Source organism: Engystomops pustulosus, chromosome 1, assembly GCF_040894005.1.
Source record: "Engystomops pustulosus chromosome 1, aEngPut4.maternal, whole genome shotgun sequence".
In the NCBI taxonomy this organism is placed as follows: domain Eukaryota; kingdom Metazoa; phylum Chordata; class Amphibia; order Anura; family Leptodactylidae; genus Engystomops; species Engystomops pustulosus.
This window is the reverse complement of record NC_092411.1, coordinates 231,941,664-231,968,627: the sequence shown is the minus strand read 5'-3', so window position 1 is coordinate 231,968,627 and position 26,964 is coordinate 231,941,664. Positions and strand designations below refer to the sequence as shown.

The window sequence follows — 26,964 nt, the reverse complement described above, 5'->3', positions numbered from 1 at the left end:
AAACTTTTTACTTTTTTACCTGGTCTGTCTATTCATAATGATTTAATGGAATTTTAAGCTCTTAAAGTACAGCCTTCAACATGACCTCTTTTTATGATGCTTGGTCATTTGCAATAGGACCTATAAGCTCTGAATGGAGTGATTCATTTTCATTTCATCTCCTTGTTGTTACAGGATTCGCACCTAACTCATATTTTTATGTACTAACTAATATTTTCATGTCAAGGATTCTTGACATGCAATATGGCAAATCAATTGGCTCTCATGTTGCTCCATGTAAACAGTAGTACTTTACGTGTGTAGTGCTATACATTGGGCTACATGCTGTTCTCCGTTTCCTGTTTACACAACAGGGTGTGTTACAGAAAACCAATTATTTTCATGCATGTATGGATAATTTTGTGAACAGCTAGCAGCAAGTGCCCTATAAAGAGAATGGCCTAAATTACTGCAAAACAATTTGGGTAGGCACCTATAAATAAGCATACAGATTTCATTACATGACTCTTGAAAAGTCCTCCAAAGGGCATTAAAGAAAATCAGATTTTTTTTTTCATATATGGCTGTGGGGTGTCACGGGTGCTCCCGCGATCCCTGTCACGGATCGCGGGCGCATCCGTGCTCCTTCACGTGCCCCCGCTGCTGCCCGGTGTCTCTTACCTCTCCCTCGGACTGCCGTGCGCGCGCGTCCCCGCCTCCTAGGGCGCGCGCGCGGCTCCGGCCGAAAATTTAAAGGGCCAGCGCACCGCTAATTGGTGCACTGGCTGAACACCTCACCTTTAAGAATCTGCCTCTTCCTGTGTTCCTTGCCGGATCTTTGTGCCTCATAGCCTTAGAGAAAGCTTCCAAGCGAGTATTCCTGCGTTCCTGTGTATTTCTGCGTTCCTGTGTATCCCTGCGTTCCTGTGTATTCCTGTGTGTTCCCGCTCCTGAGTCCTGAGTCCTGTGTTACCTGAGTTCCTCCGTGTTGCTGTGTTCCGTGTGCCTGTGTTCCCGTTCCCACCTGCCTGGACCTCCCGTTGCTGACCCCGGACTTGGACCTGACGTTGCATCTCTGCCGCCTGCCCTGACCCTGTGCCTGGACCCGACTACGAGTTGTCATCCGCTAAGGTACCTCGACCTCGGCTGCCACCGTGGGCTAGTCACACCTGGGAACGACCTAGTGGTATCCTGCCGCAGCAAGTCCAACCCGCTTTGCGGCGGGCTCTGGTGAAAACCAGGTGCCGCTAGGCTCCGGTTCCGGGTGTTGGCTAGTTACATCTCCCGCGGTGGTCCAGAGGATCCACTGATCCTAACAGTAAGATCCGGCCATGGATCCCGCCGAGGCTCCTTCTCCCAGTCAGCCTGATCTCGCCACCATCGTGATCCACCAGTCCCGGCAGATTGCAGCACAGCGGAATCAGCTAGAGCAAGTCACCGCCATGCTACAACAACTACTTGCTACCCAACATCAGCAACAGTCTCCAGAAGCTGCCGCTGCGACCCCTGCTACCCCGGCTTATCTTCCTGCTGCTGAACCCAGGCTACGCCTCTCTTTGCCCGGCAAGTATGATGGAGATCCCAAGATGTGCAGGGGCTTCATTACCCAGTGCTCCTTGCACATAGAACTCATGCCATCGCAATTTGCCACAGAGCGGTCCAAGGTGGCATTTGTCCTCAGCCTTCTTTCTGGGAAAGCCCTGGCCTGGGCTACTCCGCTTTGGGACAGAGATGACCCGGTTGTGTCTAGCCTCACTGCGTTTCTGTCAGAGTTCCGGTCAGTCTTCGAGGAACCAGCACGAGCCTCTTCTGCGGAGTCTGCATTGTTGAACTTGCGTCAGGGCAACTCATCGGTGGGAGAGTACGCAGTTCAATTCCGCACCCTGGCTTCTGAACTTACTTGGAACGATGCAGCCCTCATCGCTACATTTAAGAAAGGGCTCTCTGCGCAGGTCAAGGACGCACTGGCAGCTCGGGATCTTCCATCTACTCTGAGTGACCTCATCACCTTGGCCACTCGAATTGATGTTCGGTTTAAGGAGCGAGCTGAGGAACTACGCTCCGAGTATCCCCAAGGCCGTGTTAGACGCATTCCTCGCCTGGCGCCAGTCTTCCAAAGGCCGCTCCAGGTCCCGCCTGAATCTTCTGTTGAGGAACCCATGCAGGTTGACCGAACCCGGCTCACTCTACAAGAGCGTTCCAGACGACGTCAGGAGAACTTGTGCATGTATTGTGCCAGCCCACAGCACTTCGTCGGGACTTGCCCTGTACGTCCCCAACGCCCGGGAAACGCCAGCACCTAGGCTTCTCCGGAGAAGCGTCCCTAGGTGTGAATAAAGCTTCTCCATGCTTGATTCTCCCTGTACTCCTCAGCATTGGCACCGGTACTCCGGTCCAGGTTTCCGCTTTCCTTGATTCGGGCTCCACATCGAACTTTGTAGATGCTGCACTGGTCGCCCTGCATCACTTCCCGGTGGTTCGTCTTGAGAAGCCCTTGTCCATTGCCTCAGTCAGTGGCCAGATTCTCTCCGTGCCTATCTGGTTTCGTACTGAACCCCTGCTCCTTCAAGTTGGTGCATTGCATAAAGAGAGACTCTCCTTTTTTGTGCTGCCACAGTGCGCTTCCACTCTCCTGCTGGGTCTCCCCTGGTTGCAGCATCATGCCCCTGTTCTGGACTGGTCTTCTGGGGAGATTCTCCGTTGGGGTCCGGATTGCCCCTCACGCTGCATGACGGTTCCACATCCGCTTCCTGTCAGGACTGCTACCTTGTCTCCCAAGCCTCTGGAGGGACTTCCAGCTCCGTACCGGGACTTTGCAGACGTGTTTTCTAAAAAACAAGCCGAGATCCTTCCTCCGCATCGTCCCTATGATTGCCCCATTGATCTGCTGCCTGGATCTTCTCCACCACGGGGTCGGGTGTATCCGCTCTCGGTTCCTGAGACTGCCGCTATGTCGGAATATGTTAAGGAAAATCTGCAAAGAAGTTTCATCCTCAAATCCTCCTCGCCAGCTGGCGCTGGTTTCTTTTTTGTCACTAAAAAGGATGGCTCTCTCCGCCCCTGTATAGACTATCGCGGTCTTAACAAGGTCACCGTTAAGAACCGCTATCCTCTGCCGCTTATCACGGAGCTATTTGATCGTCTGCGGGGTGCAAGAATTTTTTCCAAATTGGATCTTCGAGGGGCCTACAACCTCATCCGCATCAGGAAGGGTGACGAGTGGAAGACCGCCTTTAACACCCGTGATGGGCATTTTGAATATCTAGTTATGCCCTTCGGACTTTGTAATGCGCCAGCCGTTTTCCAGGAGTTTGTAAATGATATTTTTCGGGACTTATTGTACAGTTGTGTCGTGGTGTACCTGGACGACATCCTTGTGTATTCTGCCAATCTGGAGTCCCACCAGTCTCATGTACGGGAGGTTCTCAGCCGCCTCAGGACAAACCACCTCTATGCCAAGCTGGAGAAGTGCCACTTTCATCAGAGGAGCCTTCCATTCCTCGGCTACATAATTTCTGATAGGGGTTTGCAGATGGAACCTGCCAAGTTATCTGCGGTCCTTCAGTGGCCACGCCCAGTGGGACTGCGAGCTATACAAAGATTTCTGGGCTTTGCTAATTATTATAGGCAATTTATCCCACACTTCTCATCTTTGGTCGCGCCGATGGTGGCGCTTACGAAAAAGGGTGCTAATCCCCGTGTCTGGCCACCAGCAGCAGAAGAAGCCTTCACGAAATTAAAAACTGCTTTTTCCTCCGCTTCAGTCCTTACCCGACCGGATACTGAAAAGCCGTTCCTGGTGGAGGTTGATGCCTCCTCCGTGGGTGCTGGGGCAGTCCTTACCCAGAAGGGTCCCAGGGGACGAACACTCACTTGTGGTTTCTTCTCCAAAACCTTCTCCTCCGCGGAGAGAAATTATTCCATTGGAGATCGGGAGCTTCTAGCCATCAAGCTGGCTTTGGGAGAGTGGCGTCATCTTCTGGAGGGAGCCCGATTTCCAGTCAGCATTTTTACGGACCACAAAAACCTTCAGTACCTTCAGACGGCTCAGCGTTTGAATCCACGTCAAGCCCGGTGGTCCCTCTTCTTTTCTCGCTTTGACTTCCGAATCCATTTTCGCCCTGCAGAGAAAAACATCAAGGCTGACGCCTTGTCCCGTGCTTCTGATGTTATGGGGGAGGACTCTGCTCCGAGGCATGTTGTTCCTCCAGAGAGACTTGTGCTTGCCGCGCCGGTGGACCTCCGGCAGCTGCCTCCCGGCAAGACTTATGTACGACCTGGTCTCCGAAAGAGGATTCTGACCTGGGGACATTCTTCTCGTGTGGCTGGGCACCCTGGGGTGCAGCGCTCTGTGGCCTTAATTTCCCGATTCTACTGGTGGCCTGATTTGGTCAAGGACGTCCGGGATTTTGTGGGTTCCTGTGCCTCTTGTGCCCGCAACAAGCCTTCACGACTTAAGCCTGCTGGTCTTCTGTTGCCGTTACCCGTGCCTACCAGCCCATGGTCTCTTGTGGCTATGGACTTTGTTACGGATTTACCGCCATCTTCTGGCAACACCGTTATCTGGGTGGTGACTGACCGCTTTTCGAAGATGTCTCACTTTGTCCCTCTACCAGGTTTGCCTTCTGCTCCACGTCTCGCCAGCCTCTTCTTCCAGCATATTTTCCGGCTTCATGGTCTCCCTCAGCACATCGTCTCGGATCGAGGAGTTCAGTTTGTGTCCAAATTCTGGAGATCTTTGTGCAACCAGTTGCAGGTGAACTTGGACTTCTCTTCTGCCTATCACCCACAGACTAACGGCCAAGTGGAGAGGGTGAATCAGACTTTAGGTTGCTATCTCCGCCATTTCGTCTCTGCCCGTCAGGACGACTGGGCATCTCTTCTACCATGGGCGGAGTTCTCTTACATTTCCCTGGACTCCACTTCTGCCGGTTCTGCTCCCTTTTTTATTAACTATGGACTGCATCCTCGGCCTCCTCTTCCGTTACCTACGTCTGCAGATGTTCCTGCTGTGGCGGACCTGGTACGTGATCTGAAAGCCATCTGGGAGCAAGTCCACACCTCATTGCTCCGAGCTACAGCCCAGACCAAGCGTCAAGCAGACAAAAGACGCCGACCATTCCCTGTTTTAGCTCCTGGTGACAAGGTTTGGCTGTCCGCCAAGTATGTTCGGCTGAAGATCCCGAGCTATAAATTGGGACCTCGGTTCTTGGGCCCATTCGAAATTCTCGGCCGCATCAACCCGGTGGCTTACAAGTTGCGTCTGCCTCCCAGCATGCGCATTCCTAATTCTTTCCATGTTTCTCTCCTTAAGCCAGTCATCTTCAACCGCTTCAACCGACAAATTACTCCTCCTCCGGTACCACAAGCTGATTCCACCGATGTCTTCGAGGTGAAAGAGATCCTGGATACTAAGACTGTGAGAGGTAGACGGTTGTTTCTGGTAGACTGGAAAGGATTTGGTCCTGAGGAGAGATCCTGGGAGCCAGAGGATAACATCCTGGACAAGAGCCTGCTCCAACGTTTTCTCAGGCCCAAGCAGAGAGGGAGGCCGAAGGGGGGGGTACTGTCATGGGTGCTCCCGCGATCCCTGTCACGGATCGCGGGCGCATCCGTGCTCCTTCACGTGCCCCCGCTGCTGCCCGGTGTCTCTTACCTCTCCCGGCTCCTGCTCTCCCTCGGACTGCCGTGCGCGCGCGTCCCCGCCTCCTAGGGCGCGCGCGCGGCTCCGGCCGAAAATTTAAAGGGCCAGCGCACCGCTAATTGGTGCACTGGCTGAACACCTCACCTTTAAGAATCTGCCTCTTCCTGTGTTCCTTGCCGGATCTTTGTGCCTCATAGCCTTAGAGAAAGCTTCCAAGCGAGTATTCCTGCGTTCCTGTGTATTCCTGCGTTCCTGTGTATCCCTGCGTTCCTGTGTATTCCTGTGTGTTCCCGCTCCTGAGTCCTGAGTCCTGTGTTACCTGAGTTCCTCCGTGTTGCTGTGTTCCGTGTGCCTGTGTTCCCGTTCCCACCTGCCTGGACCTCCCGTTGCTGACCCCGGACTTGGACCTGACGTTGCATCTCTGCCGCCTGCCCTGACCCTGTGCCTGGACCCGACTACGAGTTGTCATCCGCTAAGGTACCTCGACCTCGGCTGCCACCGTGGGCTAGTCACACCTGGGAACGACCTAGTGGTATCCTGCCGCAGCAAGTCCAACCCGCTTTGCGGCGGGCTCTGGTGAAAACCAGGTGCCGCTAGGCTCCGGTTCCGGGTGTTGGCTAGTTACATCTCCCGCGGTGGTCCAGAGGATCCACTGATCCTAACATGGGGTATTTAAAAATTAATAAGAACTTAAATTCATCTCTTTTCACACCACTGTGGGGTATACCAAGGCAGACAGTGATACACGTCTACAGCCGTGTGGCTGGTACTGCATGGATTTCAATATACAAACAGATGCCAGCAGTGATAGGAGGCTCCATGAGGGCACAGAAACATGGAGAGGTAAGTATAGGTTCTTATTTACTTAGTATAAGGGTCTGGTGCCATATTTACTATTTAACAATTTAAAAATATTAGACTGGTAAGTGGCAGTGACCTCTGTAGTAGGCATTATATTGGGCAATGCCATTTTTCTATCTTCGAATTCCATAGCAGTGATTTTTTTATATTTAATGTTCACCACATTGTGCCACAGGTAGAGTAAAAGAAGAAAGTTGATTGGGTAGGGTTGGATGTATATGGTCATGAGAAAATTAGAAGGTACATGAAAGATCACATGGCTGCAGTTAAATGAGGCAACTTGATTTTTATACTTAGTTTGAAGTCTAAAACTCCTAGAACCAGTCCATAATTCCCATGCAGCATTGACTGAGACGTCATAGCCGGCACAGTTTCTAGTCCATTTAGCCAACAAGTCGAACCTCAAAATATTTTCCACACTGCATCACTAAGTTATAATGACAACTAGGGCTGAATTGGAGCCTCTGGGGGCCTGCAACAATTGTCTAGGTTGTGGGCGATTCCCGGCTCTGCCATTGACATAGGAGCTCAGCGCGCAGGAAGTCCTTGAGAATCTTGGCGCAGGCACCGCAGTGACGTCACACACTGCGACGCTTACACCGGATGTATGATGAGGAGGAACTTGATCGATGCAGCGAGATAAGGTAAGTATAGTTTTATTATTTTACTCAGAACTGTATATGGTTAATGCTGGGGGTGGCTGTAAATAGTTAATTCTGGGGGCTGTAAATAGTTAATTCTGGTGGGAACTGTATGTAGTTAATTCTGGAGGGAACGGTATATAGTTTATGCTGGGGGCTGTATATAGTTTATGCTGAAGGCCTGTATATAGTTTATGCTGGGGGCTGTATATAGTTTATGCTGGGGGTGCTGTATATAGTTTATGCTGGGGGGCTGTATATAGTTTATGCTGGGGGGGCTGTATATAGTTTATGCTGGGGGGCTACATATAGTTTATGCTGGGGGGCCGTATGTAGTGATTGCAGGGGGGGGCCTATATATAGTTATTGTTTGGAGGCTATATATATATTGATTACTAAGGGTTGTATATAGGTATTCCTGGGAGTCTGTATATAGGTATTCCTGGGGGTCTGTATATAGGTATTCCTGGGGTCTGTATACAGCGATAGCGTGTGTGGACTGCATTCTATGGTAGCCCCAACGACCTTAATCCGGCCCTGATCACAACTACCACAGAACCTCATAAAATGCGCATCTGCTGCTGCAGAACCCTATAATACATTACTCAGCTGCTGCGGAACATCATAATACAAACCTCAGATGCTGAAGATCCTTATAATAAACACCTCATATGATTCAAAACCTCATAATAAACACCTCAGATGCTGCAGATCCTCATAATACATATTAACTTTAGCAGAAGATCATAATACATTCATCATCATTGGATTTTCATTCCTATAAATGCTGCAAAATGCTGACGATTTTCAATATGGAAATTTGGTGGGAAATTCAGTTAGAATTTTAGTCCAGTGTGGATGGACCTTGTCAGTGGCATAACTTGAAGCCACTATAATGTATGGTGAATAATACTAGTCTTCTCATATGGGAAAGTGAGACCTTATGGGCCACTAAGCTTCCTTGGGTCCGGTGCAACCGCACCCTCTGCACCCCCTCAAGTTACGCCCCTGGACCTTGATCTCGTAGATGTCAGATCTTGACCAGACAAAAAAATACAGCATATTGTAGAAATATGACATCACTTTATATAATCCATATATTGTACAATAATGTTTCAATTATCACCTTCTGTTCTAAAGAGATTAAGGAAAACTAACTACATAAATGGAAAGTCTCCATTCCCCAAGCCAAAAGTTCATAATCATGTGGTGCAGCTGTACACCCCAGCATAATGTTTTGGCACGATGGTTTAGTCCAGTAACACAACAGAATAGATAATCTGCTCCCTCAGCTGTCATCATGAGGTCACCATGATTTTGCATCTTTAAAAAGTATGGATTGTACATATATACGCATTTATGTGTGTGCTGTTTAGATATCTACATTTGGTGTTTATTAACGTCATCCTTAACGTGTACCTACATAACTTGTGTAACACTGACATCATTCACGGTGTAATAGAACACTTTTACTATGCATACAAGATAGACTGCACTAGGACATATTTATAGAACAGTTTACAACAAAAAATCGGTCACAATATGCGCCAAAAAAGCTACGGAAAATGCCATGGGCCACACTGTGCCAAGTGTTTGATACATGTTTTAGATACTTTTATGACATGAGCATGACTTCTCTGAAGGGGCTTGGCCTCATGGAAAAGGAACATGGCTCAACATGCACCAAAAATGATGGCAATGCATTTTCGGGCAGAAAATAAGGTGGGAACTTATATGTCAGCACATTGTGCGCTTGTGTTTCATTAACTCCATGCCCCTCTGGTGCACCCGATATACAGGAGGCTTCAGGCTCCTGATACCTTTTGGGGGCTGGCTGCACTGGTGTACAATTCAACAAATTGGAGAAAACCTGCATCAGTTCAGCCCTGAACTGGAGCAGCCTATAGCTAGTGCACAGACACAGGCCCCCTTATACCCTTGAGGGAATTGAGATTATTTTAGGTTTTGTATGCAGTGTAAATTTTAGAAAATGTTAGCAAATTTTCACCATTATGTTAATATGTTAATGTACATACATATGGTTATAATTAGGTTTGCAGATTTACATCTGTATGGAGAAAACATTTGTCACAAAATATTATAAATGTTATATATGATGCGGTGACTGCCAGCTTGTTTCTACGCTGTTATATGGGGTCTAAAGATCTGCACAAAATGCAAAAAAAAGAGATCAAGGCATAATCAACATGCCACTGAGATAAGTAGAGAAAACTGCTCCCTCCATGCACCATCTGATTCTTTGTCAGAAAATAAGCATAAATGAGTCCAACAAATCAAGGAACCTGTCAGCAGAAATTGACCCAAAAAACCACTACTGGTATGTAGTGATGCAGGATGATGCCTTCCAGAGCATGTTCCTTTCATTGCTCAGCATGGTTTCATCGTCTGAAAAATCTACTTTGAAGTGAGATGTAAAATGGTTGCAGTACGGAAGAGAGTCTAGAACTGAAGTGAAGCTCTCCTCTTCGCAGAATGCCCCAGACTTCGGGATAGATGGCTAGTAATGTCCCTGGATGCAGCACTTTTTATTACAGGGGTGGGCAAGGAGAACTTGACTTCAGTGCTAAACTCTGTGCCGCCATGACAATATACACTCACCGGCCACTTTATTAGATACACCTGTCCAACTGCTCGTTAACACTTAATTTCTAATCAGCCAATCACATGGCGGCAACTCAGTGCATTTAGGCATATAGACATGGTCAAGACAATCTCCTGCAGTTCAAACCGAGCATCAGTATGGGGAAGAAAGGTGATTTGAGTGCCTTTGAACGTGGCATGGTTGTTGGTGCCAGAAGGGCTGGTCTGGGTATTTCAGAAACTGCTGATCTACTGGGATTTTCACGCACAACCATCTCTAGGGTTTACAGAGAATGGTCCGAAAAAGAAAAAACATCCAGTGAGCGGCAGTTCTGTGGGCGGAAATGCCTTGTTGATGCCAGAGGTCAGAGGAGAATGGGCAGACTGGTTCAAGCTGATAGAAAGGCAACAGTGACTCAAATCGCCACCCGTTACAACCAAGGTAGGCAGAAGAGCATCTCTGAACGCACAGTACGTCGAACTTTGAGGCAGATGGGCTACAGCAGCAGAAGACCACACCGGGTGCCACTCCTTTCAGCTAAGAACAGGAAACTGAGGCTACAATTTGCACAAGCTCATCGAAATTGGACAGTAGAAGATTGGAAAAACGTTGCCTAGTCTGATGAGTCTTGATTTCTGCTGCGACATTCGGATGGTAGGGTCAGAATTTGCCATCAACAACATGAAAGCATGGATCCATCCTGCCTTGTATCAAAGGTTCAGGCTGGTGGTGGTGGTGTCATGGTGTGGGGAATATTTTCTTGGCACTCTTTGGGCCCCTTGGTACCAATTGAGCATTGTTGCAACGCCACAGCCTACCTGAGTATTGTTGCTGACCATGTCCATCCCTTTATGACCACAATGTACCCAACATCTGATGGCTACTTTCAGCAGGATAATGCGCCATGTCATAAAGCTGGATTCATCTCAGACTGGTTTCTTGAACATGACAATGAGTTCACTGTACTCAAATGGCCTCCACAGTCACCAGATCTCAATCCAATAGAGCATCTTTGGGATGTGGTAGAACGGGAGATTCGCATGATTGGAATCTGCGGCAACTGTGTGATGCCATCATGTCAATATGGACCAAAATCTCTGAGGAATGCTTCCAGCACCTTGTTGAATCTATGACACGAAGAATTCAGGCAGTTCTGAAGGCAAAAGGGGATCCAACCCGTTACTAGCATGGTGTACCTAATAAAGTGGCCGGTGAGTGTACAACCACGTTACATTTCATAGTTGACTTACCAGATGATTCCATTATACTGGTTCATGAAAGAAACATGAAGTGGAAGGCAATAACCCATTTGACAACATACTGGTAGTGTTATATTAGGTCTATTACTGATGATAGGTTCCCTTTAACTAAGAAGAAATTTAGTCATGTCCTTTTCAGTTAAAAATACTGGAGTAGCATCTTCCCATATACCTGGCAGTAGACTTCGTACAGTATGTGAAAATTAAGTGGCAAATGCACTCCCTAATTCCATTCAACAGTAATACGGCTCTGCAGAGTTTTACGGTTCTTTGCAGTTCTTATCATTTAAACAATAATTCAGTACCTCATTACACAAAGACTGTAATGAAATGTGACAACGTTTTTTTCGGTAAGGCAGAAATTTTATTTCTACTTGGATTTATAAAATATCTGCAGATTTTATTAAATCGTAAAAAATAACATTCTATATGACTGTCAGTCTGAAAATACAGATATTTTCTCCCTTAAAAAAAACTTTTTACAGCTGCATTCCAGTTTTTCACAGAACAGTTTATTCCCCAGAGAAGTGATTATTTGTCTCTCAGCAGAAATCCCTTCAGAAAAGCTGATGGCATTTCATTTGACATGTTAAGATAGGATGTAGCAGAGCACCTGATGAAACTGTATATCACATCATGCTAAAATGTGCTAAAATGCTAGATTTTACTTTTTATGGTTAAAGGAGAGCTCTCCCCCCCCAAAAAAATAAAAAAAATCAAGAAGTGTGTATATGAATTTGGTAAGTGTAGATTTACATTTAGTTTGGTCAGTGACGGCATGCTCCAGGAAACACAGGATGGAATAGAGTATTAGACATTTTGTTGGCTGCTGGAAATAAAGGGATCTGTTAAACGGAGACCATGGGTTTACCCCAGTGATGCAACTGCCGGCATATGGAGGGATTTTTCAGGATGGAATGCTGTCATTGGAAGAAGGATCATCAATAAAGCTTCATTAGAGACACTTTACAGCTGATCATTGCAGCCTGGGAGTAAAGTACAGCATTTAGAGAGCATCACCAGAGGTCACAGTGGGCAGAGAGGTTTGTCACACTAATATTTTCCAGAAAATGAAGGATGAGGATGATTATTAAATTTTCAGTAATACATATAAATTAAAACATGCAATTGGCTATTAAGGAAATTATAGTAATATTGCATTCAACAAGGGATGCTTGACCTTTCTTTGTCTCCTCAGAAACCACAGCCTACAGACCAGACTATGGTTGACACCGCCACTCCCCCTACCAAACCAGACTAAGACACACCAGACCAGACAACGACTGACAGTGCCAACTCCCCAGACCAAATTATGGCTGACACCGCCAACCCCACCAGACTAGACTATGGCTGACACCGCTGACCCTACCCCCAGAGCAGGCTGTGGCTTCCAGACACTTTGCATATTGTTTTAGTGCAAACTTCTTGCACATGTAATGATAAAGTATCTGCACCATTTTTGTGTTGCGGTTGCACTTTGTCCAACAATACAGAAAAAATGTGCACCTATAGGGGCATGTTAGTGATTAGTTGTACCGTGTGTCACAATTCTGTCCAACGTGTGCCACAATTGTCTCTGCACCACAATTCTGCAGAATGAACAAAATGCACCAAAATAAATGGTGCGTACTTCCAGTGCAGGGGGCACCAGATTAATGAATAACGTGCATGACAATTCATGAATCTGCCGCACTCCACACACTTCACAGACACTTTTTTTTAGATAAATGTGACCACATGATTCATGACTGAGACTGGCTCTGATAGGACCAGTGTGACTACAAAAATGGAAATTGCCAAAGAACTACAACTGTGGAGGCTGCTATGAGACAAATTACTTCAAAGCAAGATCCTGATTCCAAGTTGTATGAATTTAACCAGTAATTGGTAAATCAAAATAAAAATGTGAAAAGGAACACAGGTCTCATATTCAACTTCTGTCATTGTGTAGTGTCACCACACATGGAGCATCCTCTTTTAAATAATCTTATATTGCTGAAACATTTTAGGTCAAAACTAAAATGTCCTGTCTGACCAGTTATATAGTATATATAGTAAATATAGTATATAATAATATACTTAAGTGTATGTATGTAGGGAACAATCCAGTCTCTGCGATAACCCGATCGCATGCTTTTCTCTGGAAACGCATATGCGATTGGGCGCTATCGTTGCATTGCTATTGGAACGTGTGAACGCGGCCTGTATTGCTGCAGTCACAGTGCATAGAGTTTAATACACTATCCAGACAGACTAAACAAAAGCAATGAAGTTATCACAAGAGTTCTTGTATATTATATGAAAATAGTTTGTGGAAAAGTAATTTCCACTGATTCCCCTAAAGACTAAAGACTCTGGCCCATATTCATTAAAGCCCCTGCACCAGTTTGACCGTGCGCCACATTTATCATGCCATGTCTGACAGAATTGTGTAGCACGCTATATGTTAAAGGTGCGCCAGATTCATGAAAAATGTGTATGAAAGATTCCTTAATCTGGCCACCCTGCACACTTCACTTGCAAACTGCACCTAGCATAGTTTGCACTGTTTTTGATAAATGTGGGCCTCTGTATTCTACCTAAGCATCTGAGTTAAAGTGCAGGAACCATCAGGGAGATCTTCATTAATGATCAGGTCCTATGGCAGCTTCCGTAGTGGTATTTTTGTGCTAGGTTCCATATTTGTAGCACCCCTAATTCCACAAAGCTGAATTACCGTCTTGGGCCACGGCTTGACCAGTGAAATGAAGAGGTTACAGCTCGAAGACCAGCATCTGTAATTATATACATCAGAGTTTTTTAAGGTGTAAAACCGCCCGTGCAAGCATCCATGATGCTTGTACAGGCGTTGATGCGACCTCTGCTCCATACGCATAATGCATGCTGAAGAGAGATTTGCCTAATTAAACAGCTGTTGCATTTACAAAATGCAAATGTTAACACATGTGTTAACATTGTCTGAACACACGTTAACGTGTGTCTTAATGTGTTAACAGTTGCGTTTTGTAAATGCAAGTGTTAACAGCTGTTTAATTAGGCAAATCTCTCTTCAGCTATTGCAATGGTTTTTTAAACGCATGCGTTAAACACGATGTGTGACCGCACCCTCACACATTTGTAGAAAATAGCCATCTGCTCATGTGTTGGCAATCTGAGACACTGCTCCCTTCTCTTCCTGAAGTATTAAGTACTTTGAGTTGTCCCCTTAAGTAGGTGACAATTTTACATTGTGTGGGCAAGAGAACAGGTGGAATAAAAACATATGTGCAAACAGGGCCTAACATTTCTGTTCCATAACTAATGGGAATGCAATACATTTTCTATAGTTCTAGATAAATTGTTATATTTATAGCCCTTTTCCAGACAATTACATATCATCACTGAATATGTGCAGCAGCACTGATTCGAGGAGACATATTTTTGGGTTATACGTAATATTTAATATTATAAAGTATTTAACTTGTATGGAAAAGTTGCAGAATTATTCATAATTAATTGGCTGATTTAAAAGACTGTATAGATATTACTTGTCTTCTTATTATGTATTTATAGAGCACTATAAATTGCATGGTACTATACAGCATGTTGTAAAGGGGATTCACATCCCTCCTGTCTTCAGCGCGCAGCTTGCTCCGCATGCACAGTAGCTCCGGCCTCAGAAACAAGGTTGCGTTGCTTTAGCTACACACACTCGTCTGCAAGGTCGGAGCTGCTGCACATGTACAGATTTCCGGCTTCTCCGATGGTGCACGTAGCTACAACGATGCAGCCTCGTATCCGAAGCCAATGCTACTGCTCCCGTAGCCACTAAAGAAAATTTGCATATACATTAGTTATGATTTTTATAAAGTTCTGGGGCACAAAAAGCTTAATGAAAATAAGCATAGCACTTGTAAAGAATACAGGAACATGCCACCGGATCTACCTTAAGTTAATATGTAATGGTAGGCTTTAAGTCTGCAATCTGTTCCTCCTGGTTCCTAGAGTAATTACTTGAAACTGGTGACTTGCTCTAAGTTTATTTTATGGACTATATATATTATAATCTGATACAATATAATTTGGAGAAGTTTATTTCGGTCATGTTAAGACTACAACATCAGTTGAACTTAGTCTTTACAGTTACTAAACTAGAAGATGTTTTATCAGAGATATGAGCTTTGAAATTTGCATATTTATTGCGGTGGTTTAGGTAAGAAATCCCTTCAAATAATGTACAACAAAAAACAAATCATATACACCTTGAAAAAGTAGCAAATCGGCTCTAGGCCAGGAACTGGGACTTTCCCACCTCCATGCCAAGTAGGTAGGGAGGGGCAGTAACTGGGCCTTGTCAGTTCTGGACGGAGGTTATAGCGCAAATCTACAGCAGTCTTGGGCTGTCGTGTAATTGCGTAATTGTAATCTTTTGTGCAATGTATATTCTAAGAGGCTTGAGCCTCTTGATGTATCAGGAGAGACAGTTGGGGGGTACAACCCCACCCCTTTATTTTTTCCCTGCGATCCGTTTTTGTTTTCCCACACCGGTTCCCCCCTGTCTTAATGGCCTTTGTGTAGTGATATCATGTGACCATTGCAGACAATCAGGAATTTTAATATATATATTTTCTATTCTAGACATCCCATTTAAGGCTGTTTTTCTTTATAAAAATGGTATTAAAGTGAGTAAAGGCACTGTAAAAGATTTTTTAAAAATTCAATCGTAACAGCTCTCTGACCCCCTCATTGCTCGTCCAGTGGACTGTGATTGGAAGGTTGAAGCAAAAACATGAAGAAAAAGAGAATCCAGCTGAAAGCCATCTGATCTTTTTAAGACTAACTTTTTTGGTATTCCAGCATGTAATACAATGGGTAAAAACAGACCCTGATTAAAGACCCTGATCTATCTTCATAGAGTTTTAAAAGGGAGTATTGTATGCTATGAAGAAGGATTAGGACCTAGACTTTTGCTGAAACACGTCAGTCTTTTTACCCAATGTACAGTATTTTGTATGCTGGAACACCAATAAAGTTTACCTAAAAAAGGACAGAGGATGTTGAGATTGATTTTTCTTCAAAAGAAAAAAATACAATAGTGTAATGAAACTATATTTACTAATCCCATTCTTTTTATAAATATAATGTGAAAGTCAAGTAGTATTTTACAGTTTACGTTTTGTTTTTGTCTTCTGCAGTCACAAGCAATGAATCTGAAAGGTCAGATGATCTATGTTTTTGAATCAAGCGCAATTCTGTTCCTGGGCTCCCCTTGTGTAGATAGATTAGAAGATTTCACGGGACGAGGTCTCTATCTATCCGATATTCCAATCCACAATGCTCTGAGAGATGTGGTTCTAATCGGAGAACAGGCCAGAGCACAGGATGGACTGAAAAAAAGATTAGGAAAGCTGAAGGCTACCCTGGAATGTGCCCATCAAGCTTTAGAAGAGGAGAAAAAGAAAACTGTTGACCTTCTGTTCTCAATCTTCCCTGGTGAGGTTGCGCAGCAGCTGTGGCAAGGACAGACTGTGAAAGCCAAGAAGTTTAACAATGTGACCATGCTTTTCTCCGATATTGTGGGCTTTACGGCAATATGTTCTCATTGTTCACCCATGCAAGTTATCACTATGCTGAATGAACTTTATACACTTTTTGATTTCCAGTGCGGAGAACTAGACGTCTATAAGGTAACATATTACTGAGAAATGTTGGGAGCTGTAGTTTTTGGATCTGACTAGCATGTGGTCTGTTTTCCATGGACAGAGCACAGTGGTGTGCTGCCAGACTACACACTTGTAAACCTGTGGAAATGCCCCTGAATATCATTATATACACACAGGTATATACCATAGATACATTTCACAGCCTCACAGGCACATCTAATACAAACTCACACATACATGTTCAGATAATGTTTGCCAAAATGAAGCTAACTTCATATACACTACTGTTTATAAGGATTAACTAAGTGCTATGGATTATACAGGGAGGATTCACATGCAGGGTGACAGCTTCAGCAGTCTGGTAGGGATCTCCTCTCCAGCCCTCCCTGTACTGACTGACTGGTCTACTTCCTGGTTGAGAGAGGGGGATTAGCTGTCGGCTACAGAGGGTGAGCTATAATCACTCCTGCTGCTGACTGCTACTGTCTACACTCACACCATCAAGGGGCCCCCTTGCACTCCAATACTTAGTACTAGCTTAGACATCAAGCAGCCCCAAAGTCATTCGTTCCTCCAGGAATTTTCCGGGTGAAAAAAATGGCTAATCCGCCACTTATGAAACTGTCACTAATCCGATGACATATCAAAAGAGAAACCCTAAAAGCAGGCCAAGATTGCTTAGAGGAAGGTCCTAGAATTAGGTAGAATTAGGGAGTTGCTACCTCTCCTGAGTTCAAGTAACATCCTATAGTACTGATCCTAAGTACTTATAGCAACCTGAAATTCAGCAGAGGGCTGTGGCTGACTCATTGGGGGACACAAATCTTAATTTCTGCAGTTTTTTTCTTTCGTTTTGAGACTTTTCATTGTTTTGCGACTTTTCTCTGAGACTCTTGCTGTGTGCCTTGTTTCCAGATGTTCTGGAAATGAACATACAGTGATTTTTTTTTTTATTTCATTCACTGGCTAAAGAATCAAGGAAGAATCATTAAATCTCTACCAAATGCGTTGTCTGGAATCGCTGTACTTTGAGAACAGTCATAAATATACTAAAGAGATGTATAATGAATAATCATAGTTTTTCTATTTATTCTCAGTTGATCTTTTATTCACCTTGTTATACTGGACCCACACAAAACATTTGATCCGCATATACAGTATAAGCCAATACTAACATGCAGTTATTTTATTCTATAGGTGGAAACTATTGGTGATGCTTACTGTGTAGCAGGGGGGCTGCACAAGGATAGTGAGACACATGCCTTCCAAGTTGCTCTAATGGCTTTAAAAATGATGGAGCTCTCAGATAAAGTCATGTCTCCTCATGGAGAACCCATAAAGGTAAGTTACCATGAATATATGAAGAAATCCCATCTCATTACATGCCTGATCTTGGACGAACTAAGAGCACTGATCGCATGTGTTAACTATAGAAATATAGGGTGTGCCGCATATTGATGCAAACACCTACCGCTAACACTCTGTGTGGGCGCCACCAACTTGGTTTCGATCGTCACTCCCCTTGTGTCTTCTGGGAGCGGCGATCTGTTGCCATGATAGCCTCTATTGCAATGTGAGGTGTCACCGCGTCCCTAAATATCTGGTCTATCAAAATATAATAACAGTTATTCCCATGTTGAGCACTGTAACAGAAAATATTGCCCCACTGTCAAAAACGCTACTTTTTTGCCATTTAGCCACATATAAAAAATTGTACAAAAAGTATTCAAAAGGACGTGTAGTCGTCAAAATGGTAGCAATGAAAACTTCAGCTCAATCTTACAAAAAATTACACTTTGCACAGCTCCATACACAGAAGTATGAAAAGGATATTAGAGTTGGAAGATGGCAAAATGAAAAAACTTTGTTTCATATACAAGGTTTTGATTTTTTTTTTTTAAATTTATGAAAACACAATAAAACCTGTATAGATTTAGTATCCCCATGATCGTACTGAACCAAAGACTAAAGCAGAGGTGTTATTTGGAGCGCCACAAGAAAATGTTGCAAATTAGTTCTTTCACCAATTTTCCCTCAGTTGGAAATTTTTGTCCTCTTCCCAGTACAAGCCATGGAATAATATGTACCATCACTATGAAGAGAAATTTGTTACGCAGAAATAAGACCTCACACAGCTCAGTACATGGAAAAATGAAAAAGTTATAGATTTTCAAAGGTGGAGAGTGAAAAATTAACTAAAAAAGGCTGTGTCCTTGAGGGGTTAAATGATACCAGCGGAGCTGCTGGGAGCAATTAAATGGTCAGCGGCGGCACCTGCGCGCTGCCATTTTCCCGGGGATTGTCATCTAGGTGGTGCACACACGCTTTCTGCATTTAAATGCCCCTGGCAACATCGGTTTCGAGGGCTGGTTCAGTTCTGCTCATCACGATTCATGACTTCTTCTGGTACAAGTTATAGAAGTGTTTTAAACACTGACAGTCTTGGGATATAAATTGTCTAATATTGTATTATATATTTACTGAATGACCTCCCTGTCTCAGAGAAGTATAGTATTTGTCAGCTAACCCTAAAATGTTGCAAAGCTTTAATGTATATTGTAGATTTTCTCAGTTTTTCTTTTTCCTTTTATAGATGCGTATAGGTCTACACTCTGGTTCAGTTTTCGCTGGTGTTGTGGGTGTAAGAATGCCACGTTACTGCCTTTTTGGAAATAATGTTACCCTTGCCAATAAGTTTGAATCATGCAGTATACCAAGGAAGATAAATATCAGCCCTACAACATATAGGTAAGTGTTTACTGTTTCTAATACATAAAGGAAATCCAAATCAAGCATGATAAACCAGGGACATTTACTCATCGTCCCAGGTACCATGACTGTGGTAATCTTCTTATATTTGTTATCTTTTCTTCGAAAATCAACTTTGAAGATTATGCTAATGAGCCAGAAGGGCTCCTGGGGGTGCTACCAAAGCCCCTTGGTGCTGCAGCTTCACAGGCTGTTACACTGAGGGGGATGTATTACACTGAGGGGGATGTGTCATAGGATATGATTGTGGTGTTTCTGACTAGCTGCTTTTACACTGTAATAAATGTGGCTCATAGACATAATTTATTTGGTACAGAGCCATACTATATGTGTAGCAAAATATGTCAGTTATTATTTTTGGTGGACAGCGTTAATCAATGAGGCTGAAGGTCCGGATTGTTGGTGTTTATGTCAGGATTGGGTCAGCAGAACATATTAAATTTCCCTCCCGGTCTACGCTCCCTCTGCCTGCTGTAATCCCACAGAAGCAGAGGGCAGAGAGGGGCTCTTGATAGGAAGCCAGGTTATTTGATACATTCTGGATTTTTAGATGCTTAAATAATGCACGTATGGGTTGAGTAAAGGGCCAAAATATGATACATGTACTAAATATTTTTAGTTTTTAAAAACTACCAAGTATTCTACAAAGGGTCCCAAAAAGATTGTTACTTGAATTCACACCCTGTCACTCTGCTGCTGCACCGTTCATTGGCTGAACACTTCTCTATGCTTAAACCTGTGATTGGTTAGAATGTTAACATACCGCATATACTCGTGTATAATCCGAGTTTTTCGGGACAACAAAAAATGTGCTGAAAAACCTCACCTCAGGTTATACACGAGTCAATAAAAAAAATAAACTTAATACTCACCCTCCGGCACCCGGCTCTTTTTCTCTCTTCTCTTTGCTGTAATAGCCGGTAGAGTCGGGTCCATGCGATCTGCCGGCCGGCGCACACTATGATGAGGCGGTGTCGCCGCAGATGACATCGCCGCATCATAGCGTGCGCCCTATTACAGAAAGGAGAAGAAAGAAGAGGAGCCGCGCCGAGCATCGGGGGTGAGTGGCTATCGCCAGAGGGTGAGTATTAAGTTTTGGGGTTTTATTATGTGCTTGCCATACAGGGGGCTGGCTGGCTGTATACTACATGGGGCTGGCTTTATACTACAGGTAGCAGGATGGCTGTATACTACATGGGGCTGTCTGTATACTACAGGGAGCAGGCTGGCTGTATACTACATGGGGCTGTCTGTATACTACATGGGGCTGTCTGTATACTACAGGGTGTGGCTGGCTGTATACTACATGGGGCTGGCTGTATACTACATGGGGACTGGTTGGCTGTATACTACATGGGGACTGGTTGGCTGTATACTACAGGGAGCGGGCTGGCTGTATACTTCAGGGGGCTGGCTGGCTGTATACTTCAGGGGGCTGGCTGTATACTTCAGGAGGGGTTGCCTGGCTGTATACTACATGGTGCTGGCTGTTTACTACAAGGGACTGGCTGGCTGTATACTACATGGGGACTGGTTGGCTGTATACTACAGGGAGCGGGCTGGCTGTAACCTACAGGGGGCTAGCTGGCTGTATTCTACAGGGCGCTGGCTGGCTGTATACTTCAGGGCACTGGCTGGCTGTATACTTCAGGGGGCTGGCTGGCTGTATACTTCAGGGGCTGGCTGTATACTACATGGTGCTGGCTGTTTACTACAAGGGACTGGCAGGCTTTATACTACATGGGGCTGGCTGTATACTATATGGGGGCTGGCTGTATACTACATGGGGGCAGGCTGACTGTATACTACATGGGGGCTGGCTGGCTGTATACTACACCCTCGGCTTATACTCAAGTCAATAGGTTTTCCCAGTTTTTGTTGGTAAAATTAGGAGTCTTGGCTTATACTGGGGTCGGCTTATACTCGAGTATATATGGTAGTTATCACAGTCACTAGATATCTGCAGATTCAATTATATTCTATATGAAGACTAACTGTATAATTTGCATTTCAACTTTTATTTTTGTTAATATTTTTCCAGCTTGCTTAAAGATTTCAAAGGATTTAGGTTTATACCTCGATCAAGGGAAGATCTTCCACCAAACTTTCCTACTGAAATTCCAGGAATATGTTACTTTCTAGAGGTTTCAGATCAAGACCTGTTGACCAAGACTTGGTGCCAAAAGAAGCCCGTGGAGGATCCACATTTCAGCAAAATGAAATAGACTTATTTCATCCATTGTTTTGCATATTACGTAGCAACGATATTGTCTTCCTTTATAATATTTTTAAGTAACATCTTCCTAACAACGTGCTTGTAACTCACCGCATTGCTTTGTAACTGCACACAGAGATGGCCTCTAGACATCTGATACAGAAACTTCCACGCTAGATATTACTGTTCAAATAAGAAGTATATATTGATGTTGGTTGTATATCAGCTAGGCTTTGCTTATTAGTGGTGTATTTCTGTATTTCAGGATTTTTTTTAATATTCATTTTATTTAATTTAAAGGAAAATTTGTTCTTTATTTTGAACTATTTATTTTCTTAAAAAAATGTGTTTAGAATTTTGAATAAACATAGCCCCTCCCCCTCTTTTTTCCTGATATGTAATATAGTTAAATATGCCTTTACATTTATACAGTTTTTAATTACTTAATATCTGAATCCAGATAGACATATAGATAATAGACAAACCATCTTCATGGTCATCATATCAATCAGGTTTTTGATTTGCTTTTAAAAAATATGAACGTAATTGTAGACAGAAAGTAATATTATTTCTTTGGACGTACAATATGCAGGTGGGGTGAACTTACACTATATGGCAAAGACCTCAACCCCTTTACAGGTCTGATAAACCTAAAACCTCTTAGAGTAAGTAGAGTCTGCTGGTAATTTAGTCTTTAGTTCAGGTATATTTTATATAGTGCACTTATTTTACTGAATACACACAAAAATGTAAGTGTAAGCTCACAAATTCTGTCCTACCCTTTATCTTGACACCTACTATGGTTCTTTTCTAGTTTTATTCCCTATGCAACTTAGTGTACATAAAATTTGATATACAGTTTTTGTACCATTTTCCTATAGGTTAGAAATCACATTATGATTTTGTAATTTTAAATGCTTTGTGTTATTTTTATTGTTAATATTATTCTACTACATAATTTTCTGTGTACATTCTAATCCTACAAAACTCTATGTTCCATAACATTAGATTCTGATACTATCTAAAAGACGTACACAATAATATATTTATATTTTCATAATGCAAAATGCAGAACAGATAACCAAAGTATTGTTGCATTGAAATAAATAAGTGAATTTTTCTGTAAGAAATGTAGTAAATGAGTGTATAATTATCTCTATATTCTGTTTAACACTTTAGCCAGAATAGATGATTAAATCTATGATGTCTGGGCCCTACAACTGGGGTTTCCATGATCACTAGTGGGTCACAAGTTAGTACATGACTAACCACCGGTACCATTGACTTTGATTAAAGGGGATGACACATGCTCCACCTTCACTTCATGTAATATCCTCCTAACAGCTGGCACAGGGACAGGGAACCATGTTAGTTATGGAAGAGTGTTCCAGCACTGGGGCATCCAGCAGTCATTTATTACCTACTTTTGTGGTGTCTTTTCATATGAACAGGACTGTTTAATGTATAATAAAATAAAATAATAATAATAATAGACAATGGGGGACATATATCTTTATTTCTGCAGATTTTTTTCTTTCATATTTAAGACTTTTCGTTGTTTCGCAACTTTTTACTGAGCCTTTTTCTGTCCCTTTTTTAAGTATCCCTTTATCTGCACCTTGTCTAGCGTGCCTTATGTGTCTTTGGTTTCCAGATGTTCCGTGCAATATTTGCCATATGTATCTTTTTATTTTTTTCTATATTTTTGCAACTTTTCAGGAGCTGGTCCAGGGCAGGTTCAGAGGAAAGATTGTGTGCACTAATGTACAGCCGCTGCAGTTACTTGCCACACAAGGGCATTAAACTGGGCATGGAAGAATATGGCATGTTTTTTCTTCCTTGGACCCTGTTTTAACATGTAAATTGTAATTAGTTCACACGCTTTAAATGTTTCAAATTTTGCACATGAACCTGTTGAACATTGAAAGTTTGGGCTTCTTTTTCTAATGTATAAATATTTCCATTCACATTGAGATGAAACTGAATTTATTGAAGTTTGCAACAAAAAGTCCAAAAAAAAGCCAAAAGTTGCACCTGCCAGGAAAGGAAAAGCTAAACATGTATCAAAAGAAATAAGACATGAACATAAATAAGTTGCCAAAAAGACCTACCAAAAGTAAAACAAAGTAAGATGCATGTCCCCCAAAGAATATCTATTACTTTTATAAATATGATTATAAATATCATCCACTGTATCTTTAACATACGCCTAAATATTATCACTCCCATGACCGACTCAGTGTCAGAAATAGCCTACCTAAATTCTAGGTAGTGGTCCAAAATGTTCCTGCAGTAGTTTCCCATACACTTTAACTGAGTTGGATTCCCACCATTCTGACTGACATAATCTATCCTAAGAATAGGCCATAGATATAAAGAAAACATTATTTATATTAATTTCTTGTAATTCATCTGGTGCTAAGCATAAACAATAGAAATATGATTTGCAGGTTACTCTTTGACACCTTTGTAATAATATATGATCTTCTGTTTGGTTTGTAAACTGTAGTTTTACAGATGGAGTAAGTTTATTTAAAAGCTCAAATTCACCTTTGCAAATATACCACAATTTATCTGGGTTTTTTTTTCAACACAAAGGGTTAAATAATTGATTTTTGAATATATTGCATTACTTATTGCTTCAATTACAGTACAAAGTTGGTTGGTTGTGATGTGTCCAGAAGCCTTTTTTCAAAAACACCTTTAAAGCAAAGCTGACAACATGAAAGTTCAGTGTAATTTGCAGGCAGCATGTTATAGAGCAGGAGGCGCTCAGCACATTGATAACAGTATAGTTTTGTCAGAAAAGACCCAGTACAAATTGTATTGTATACATTGAAATATCTTATCTTTCTATGCTGAGAAGTAATGGAAGCAGTGATTGACAGATATATCTGTATGTTGGTGGTGGGGGTTGTTAATCAGTGATAGGACCACCGCTATGGAAACTGTAAAGGAGCACTTTTTCACACACTGCGGGACATGTATCAATCTGTCTATGCCAGAATACTGGAGTAATTTACACCTACAATTGTATGTGCCACATTCATTGAGGGATTTAGACTATTTTTTGGCAGTTTTCTGAAGTCTGAAAAGGGCCATTATCTTAGTAAAAGGAAGCACGGCCACTCCCATGCGCTAGAAAATTCAATATTGTGGCACAGCAAACTAGACCAACTAATAGGTGCAAAGTACAACTCCCCAGCAGAGAACAGTCTAGTTCTACACTGCACTGGACCGACACATTAATACATCTCCCCATTGCTTCTGCATTTTGGCTTACAGTTTGTTAAATAACTAATGTTAGGGTGGAACTTGTATATTTGGTGTTGTATGTACCAAATTTTTAGGACTTTCTAAGGACTGGATGTTATTCTTATGTCATACATAAAACCTTAAAACTTATAAAGGGTTAACTTATTTTTCTCATGACTATATAGTGCGTGGTAGAAAGACAACACTATTCCAGAATGGCTAATTAAGACTGGCACATTATTTATTATAATGTTGGAATAATAGTAATTCCGATACATCCGGGTTACATTTTGCATAGATTTTAGCTATACTGCCTATTTTTGCCTACTGAAGGCTGCCAAATTATTGATGTAACTTTGAATTATTATATAATCTGTAAATATTCGAAAGATTTAAAAAATGCCTAGTTTTATGATACACTGTGCCCTTTAGATAAGGTAATGTTGTTTAGGCCTTTGTTGAAAATAAACCTATTCCAGCTGGTCTTCATTTGTTAAATATATTTTTGTGATAATAAATATGTATAATATTTGACACGTATGTTTATATATGCACATTTTAAAAAATATATGTATTTACCTGCATGCTATAAAGAACATATATTTTATGTGTTTCTTATAAACATCTTTTTTTTTTAGAAGAATAATAATTTATAAATGCTATGATTGAACATTGGCTATTATCTGTCTAAGTGTCTGAGATTATAAATATAGAAATTTAACAAGGTCTTCCTGCTGGTGTTGCCAAAAATTGATAAGATGAGCAGCTTCCAAACTAATATTTATTTATGTTACTGTGTTGCCATTGTTTTTTCAGTTTATAGAGTTATTGTAGTGGGAAGTCATTGAGAAACAGCAAGTGATGATGTAATTATGTCGCTATCTGTTATTAGATGATGTAATGCTGCAGTACGGAACACATACTATATGTCAACAAGAACCCGTCAGATCTAATGTCACCGCCAGAATGTGTTTTGTTCCCTGGAATGTACTTGTTATGAGACAAGCATAGGCTTACTGGATGTGAACATCAAGCAATATGTGCTTTGTAGGTTTATGAAGCTATTTTGGAATTCAAATTGTAAACTGTAAATGTCCTAGCAATAAATGTCTTTTATATTCTACTCAATTCTAGGCTTTTTGTTAAGTAAGTACACAGCAAGTTGTCATGCTTGCAATGTGTGTTTCAAGTATATCTTATCATTTGGTTTATGAAAAAATGATGTAATACAAGCTTATTTCCAAGTAAGTGAATCAGACAGAGCTGCAGTACCAAGCTACGGTGCTATGCAATGTAGGATGCTCTGTAGTTAAAGGGGTATTCCCATGAAGTCAAGTTTCTTAATTACGGTATACTCAGGATAACAAAATAGCACATGCTTTATTTCACTGTTATTAACAAAAATACAGCATTTTACAAACATAATTTAAACCTGTCTCTATCAGTCATGGTGTACAAAATTTTGGTTGCCCCTGGACCTAACCCTGTATCTTTTGAGTCTAGGGTCAGTAGACATCTTGCTCATCTGTCTGATGCTGCACTGTGCTGAGCTCTCATCTGCCTCCAGCCCCCACCCATTTGCATTCCAGGACCAGCTCACACACACACTGACTTCCTGCAGAGGTGAGGAGAGTAAAGCTACATGCAGTAAAGATCTTTATCCAGGGGAGGGAGGCACAGCAGATCTGACAGTATGTGTTATAGGTGAGATATAGCAGAGCTGTGTATGTTATGCCTTTAACAGTAGAGCTGAGATTGTCATGTGTAATATACACTCACCGGCCACTTTATTAGGTACACCATGCTAGTAAAGGGTTGGACCCCCTTTTGCCTTCAGAACTGCCTCAATTTTTTGTGGCATAGATTCAACAAGGTGCTGGAAGCATTCCTCAGAGATTTTGGTTCATATTGACTGAAGGCATCACACAGTTGCCGCAGATTTGTTGGCTGCACATCCATGATGCGAATCTCCCATTCCACCACATCCCAAAGATGCTCTATTGGATTGAGATCTGGTGACTGTGGAGGCCATTTGAGTACAGTGAACTCATTGTCATGTTCAAGAAACCAGTCTGAGATGATTCCAGCTTTATGACA

At 42.6% G+C, this 26,964-nt stretch overlaps 1 protein-coding gene across 1 annotated transcript in view; it reads left to right on the top strand.

Moving 5' to 3' along the window:
* The window catches only part of GUCY1A1 (guanylate cyclase 1 soluble subunit alpha 1), a 50,268-nt gene extending 24,273 nt beyond the window's left edge, over window positions 1–25,995 (top strand). Inside the window, exons 5-8 of the mRNA XM_072120815.1 lie at window positions 16,161–16,652; window positions 17,826–17,969; window positions 19,222–19,376; window positions 21,439–25,995. Coding sequence (XP_071976916.1) covers window positions 16,161–16,652; window positions 17,826–17,969; window positions 19,222–19,376; window positions 21,439–21,622 — 975 coding nt within the window. The 3' untranslated portion in view covers window positions 21,623–25,995. The remainder of the gene's footprint in view (window positions 1–16,160; window positions 16,653–17,825; window positions 17,970–19,221; window positions 19,377–21,438) is intronic.
* The last annotated feature ends 969 nt before the right edge of the window (window positions 25,996–26,964 follow it).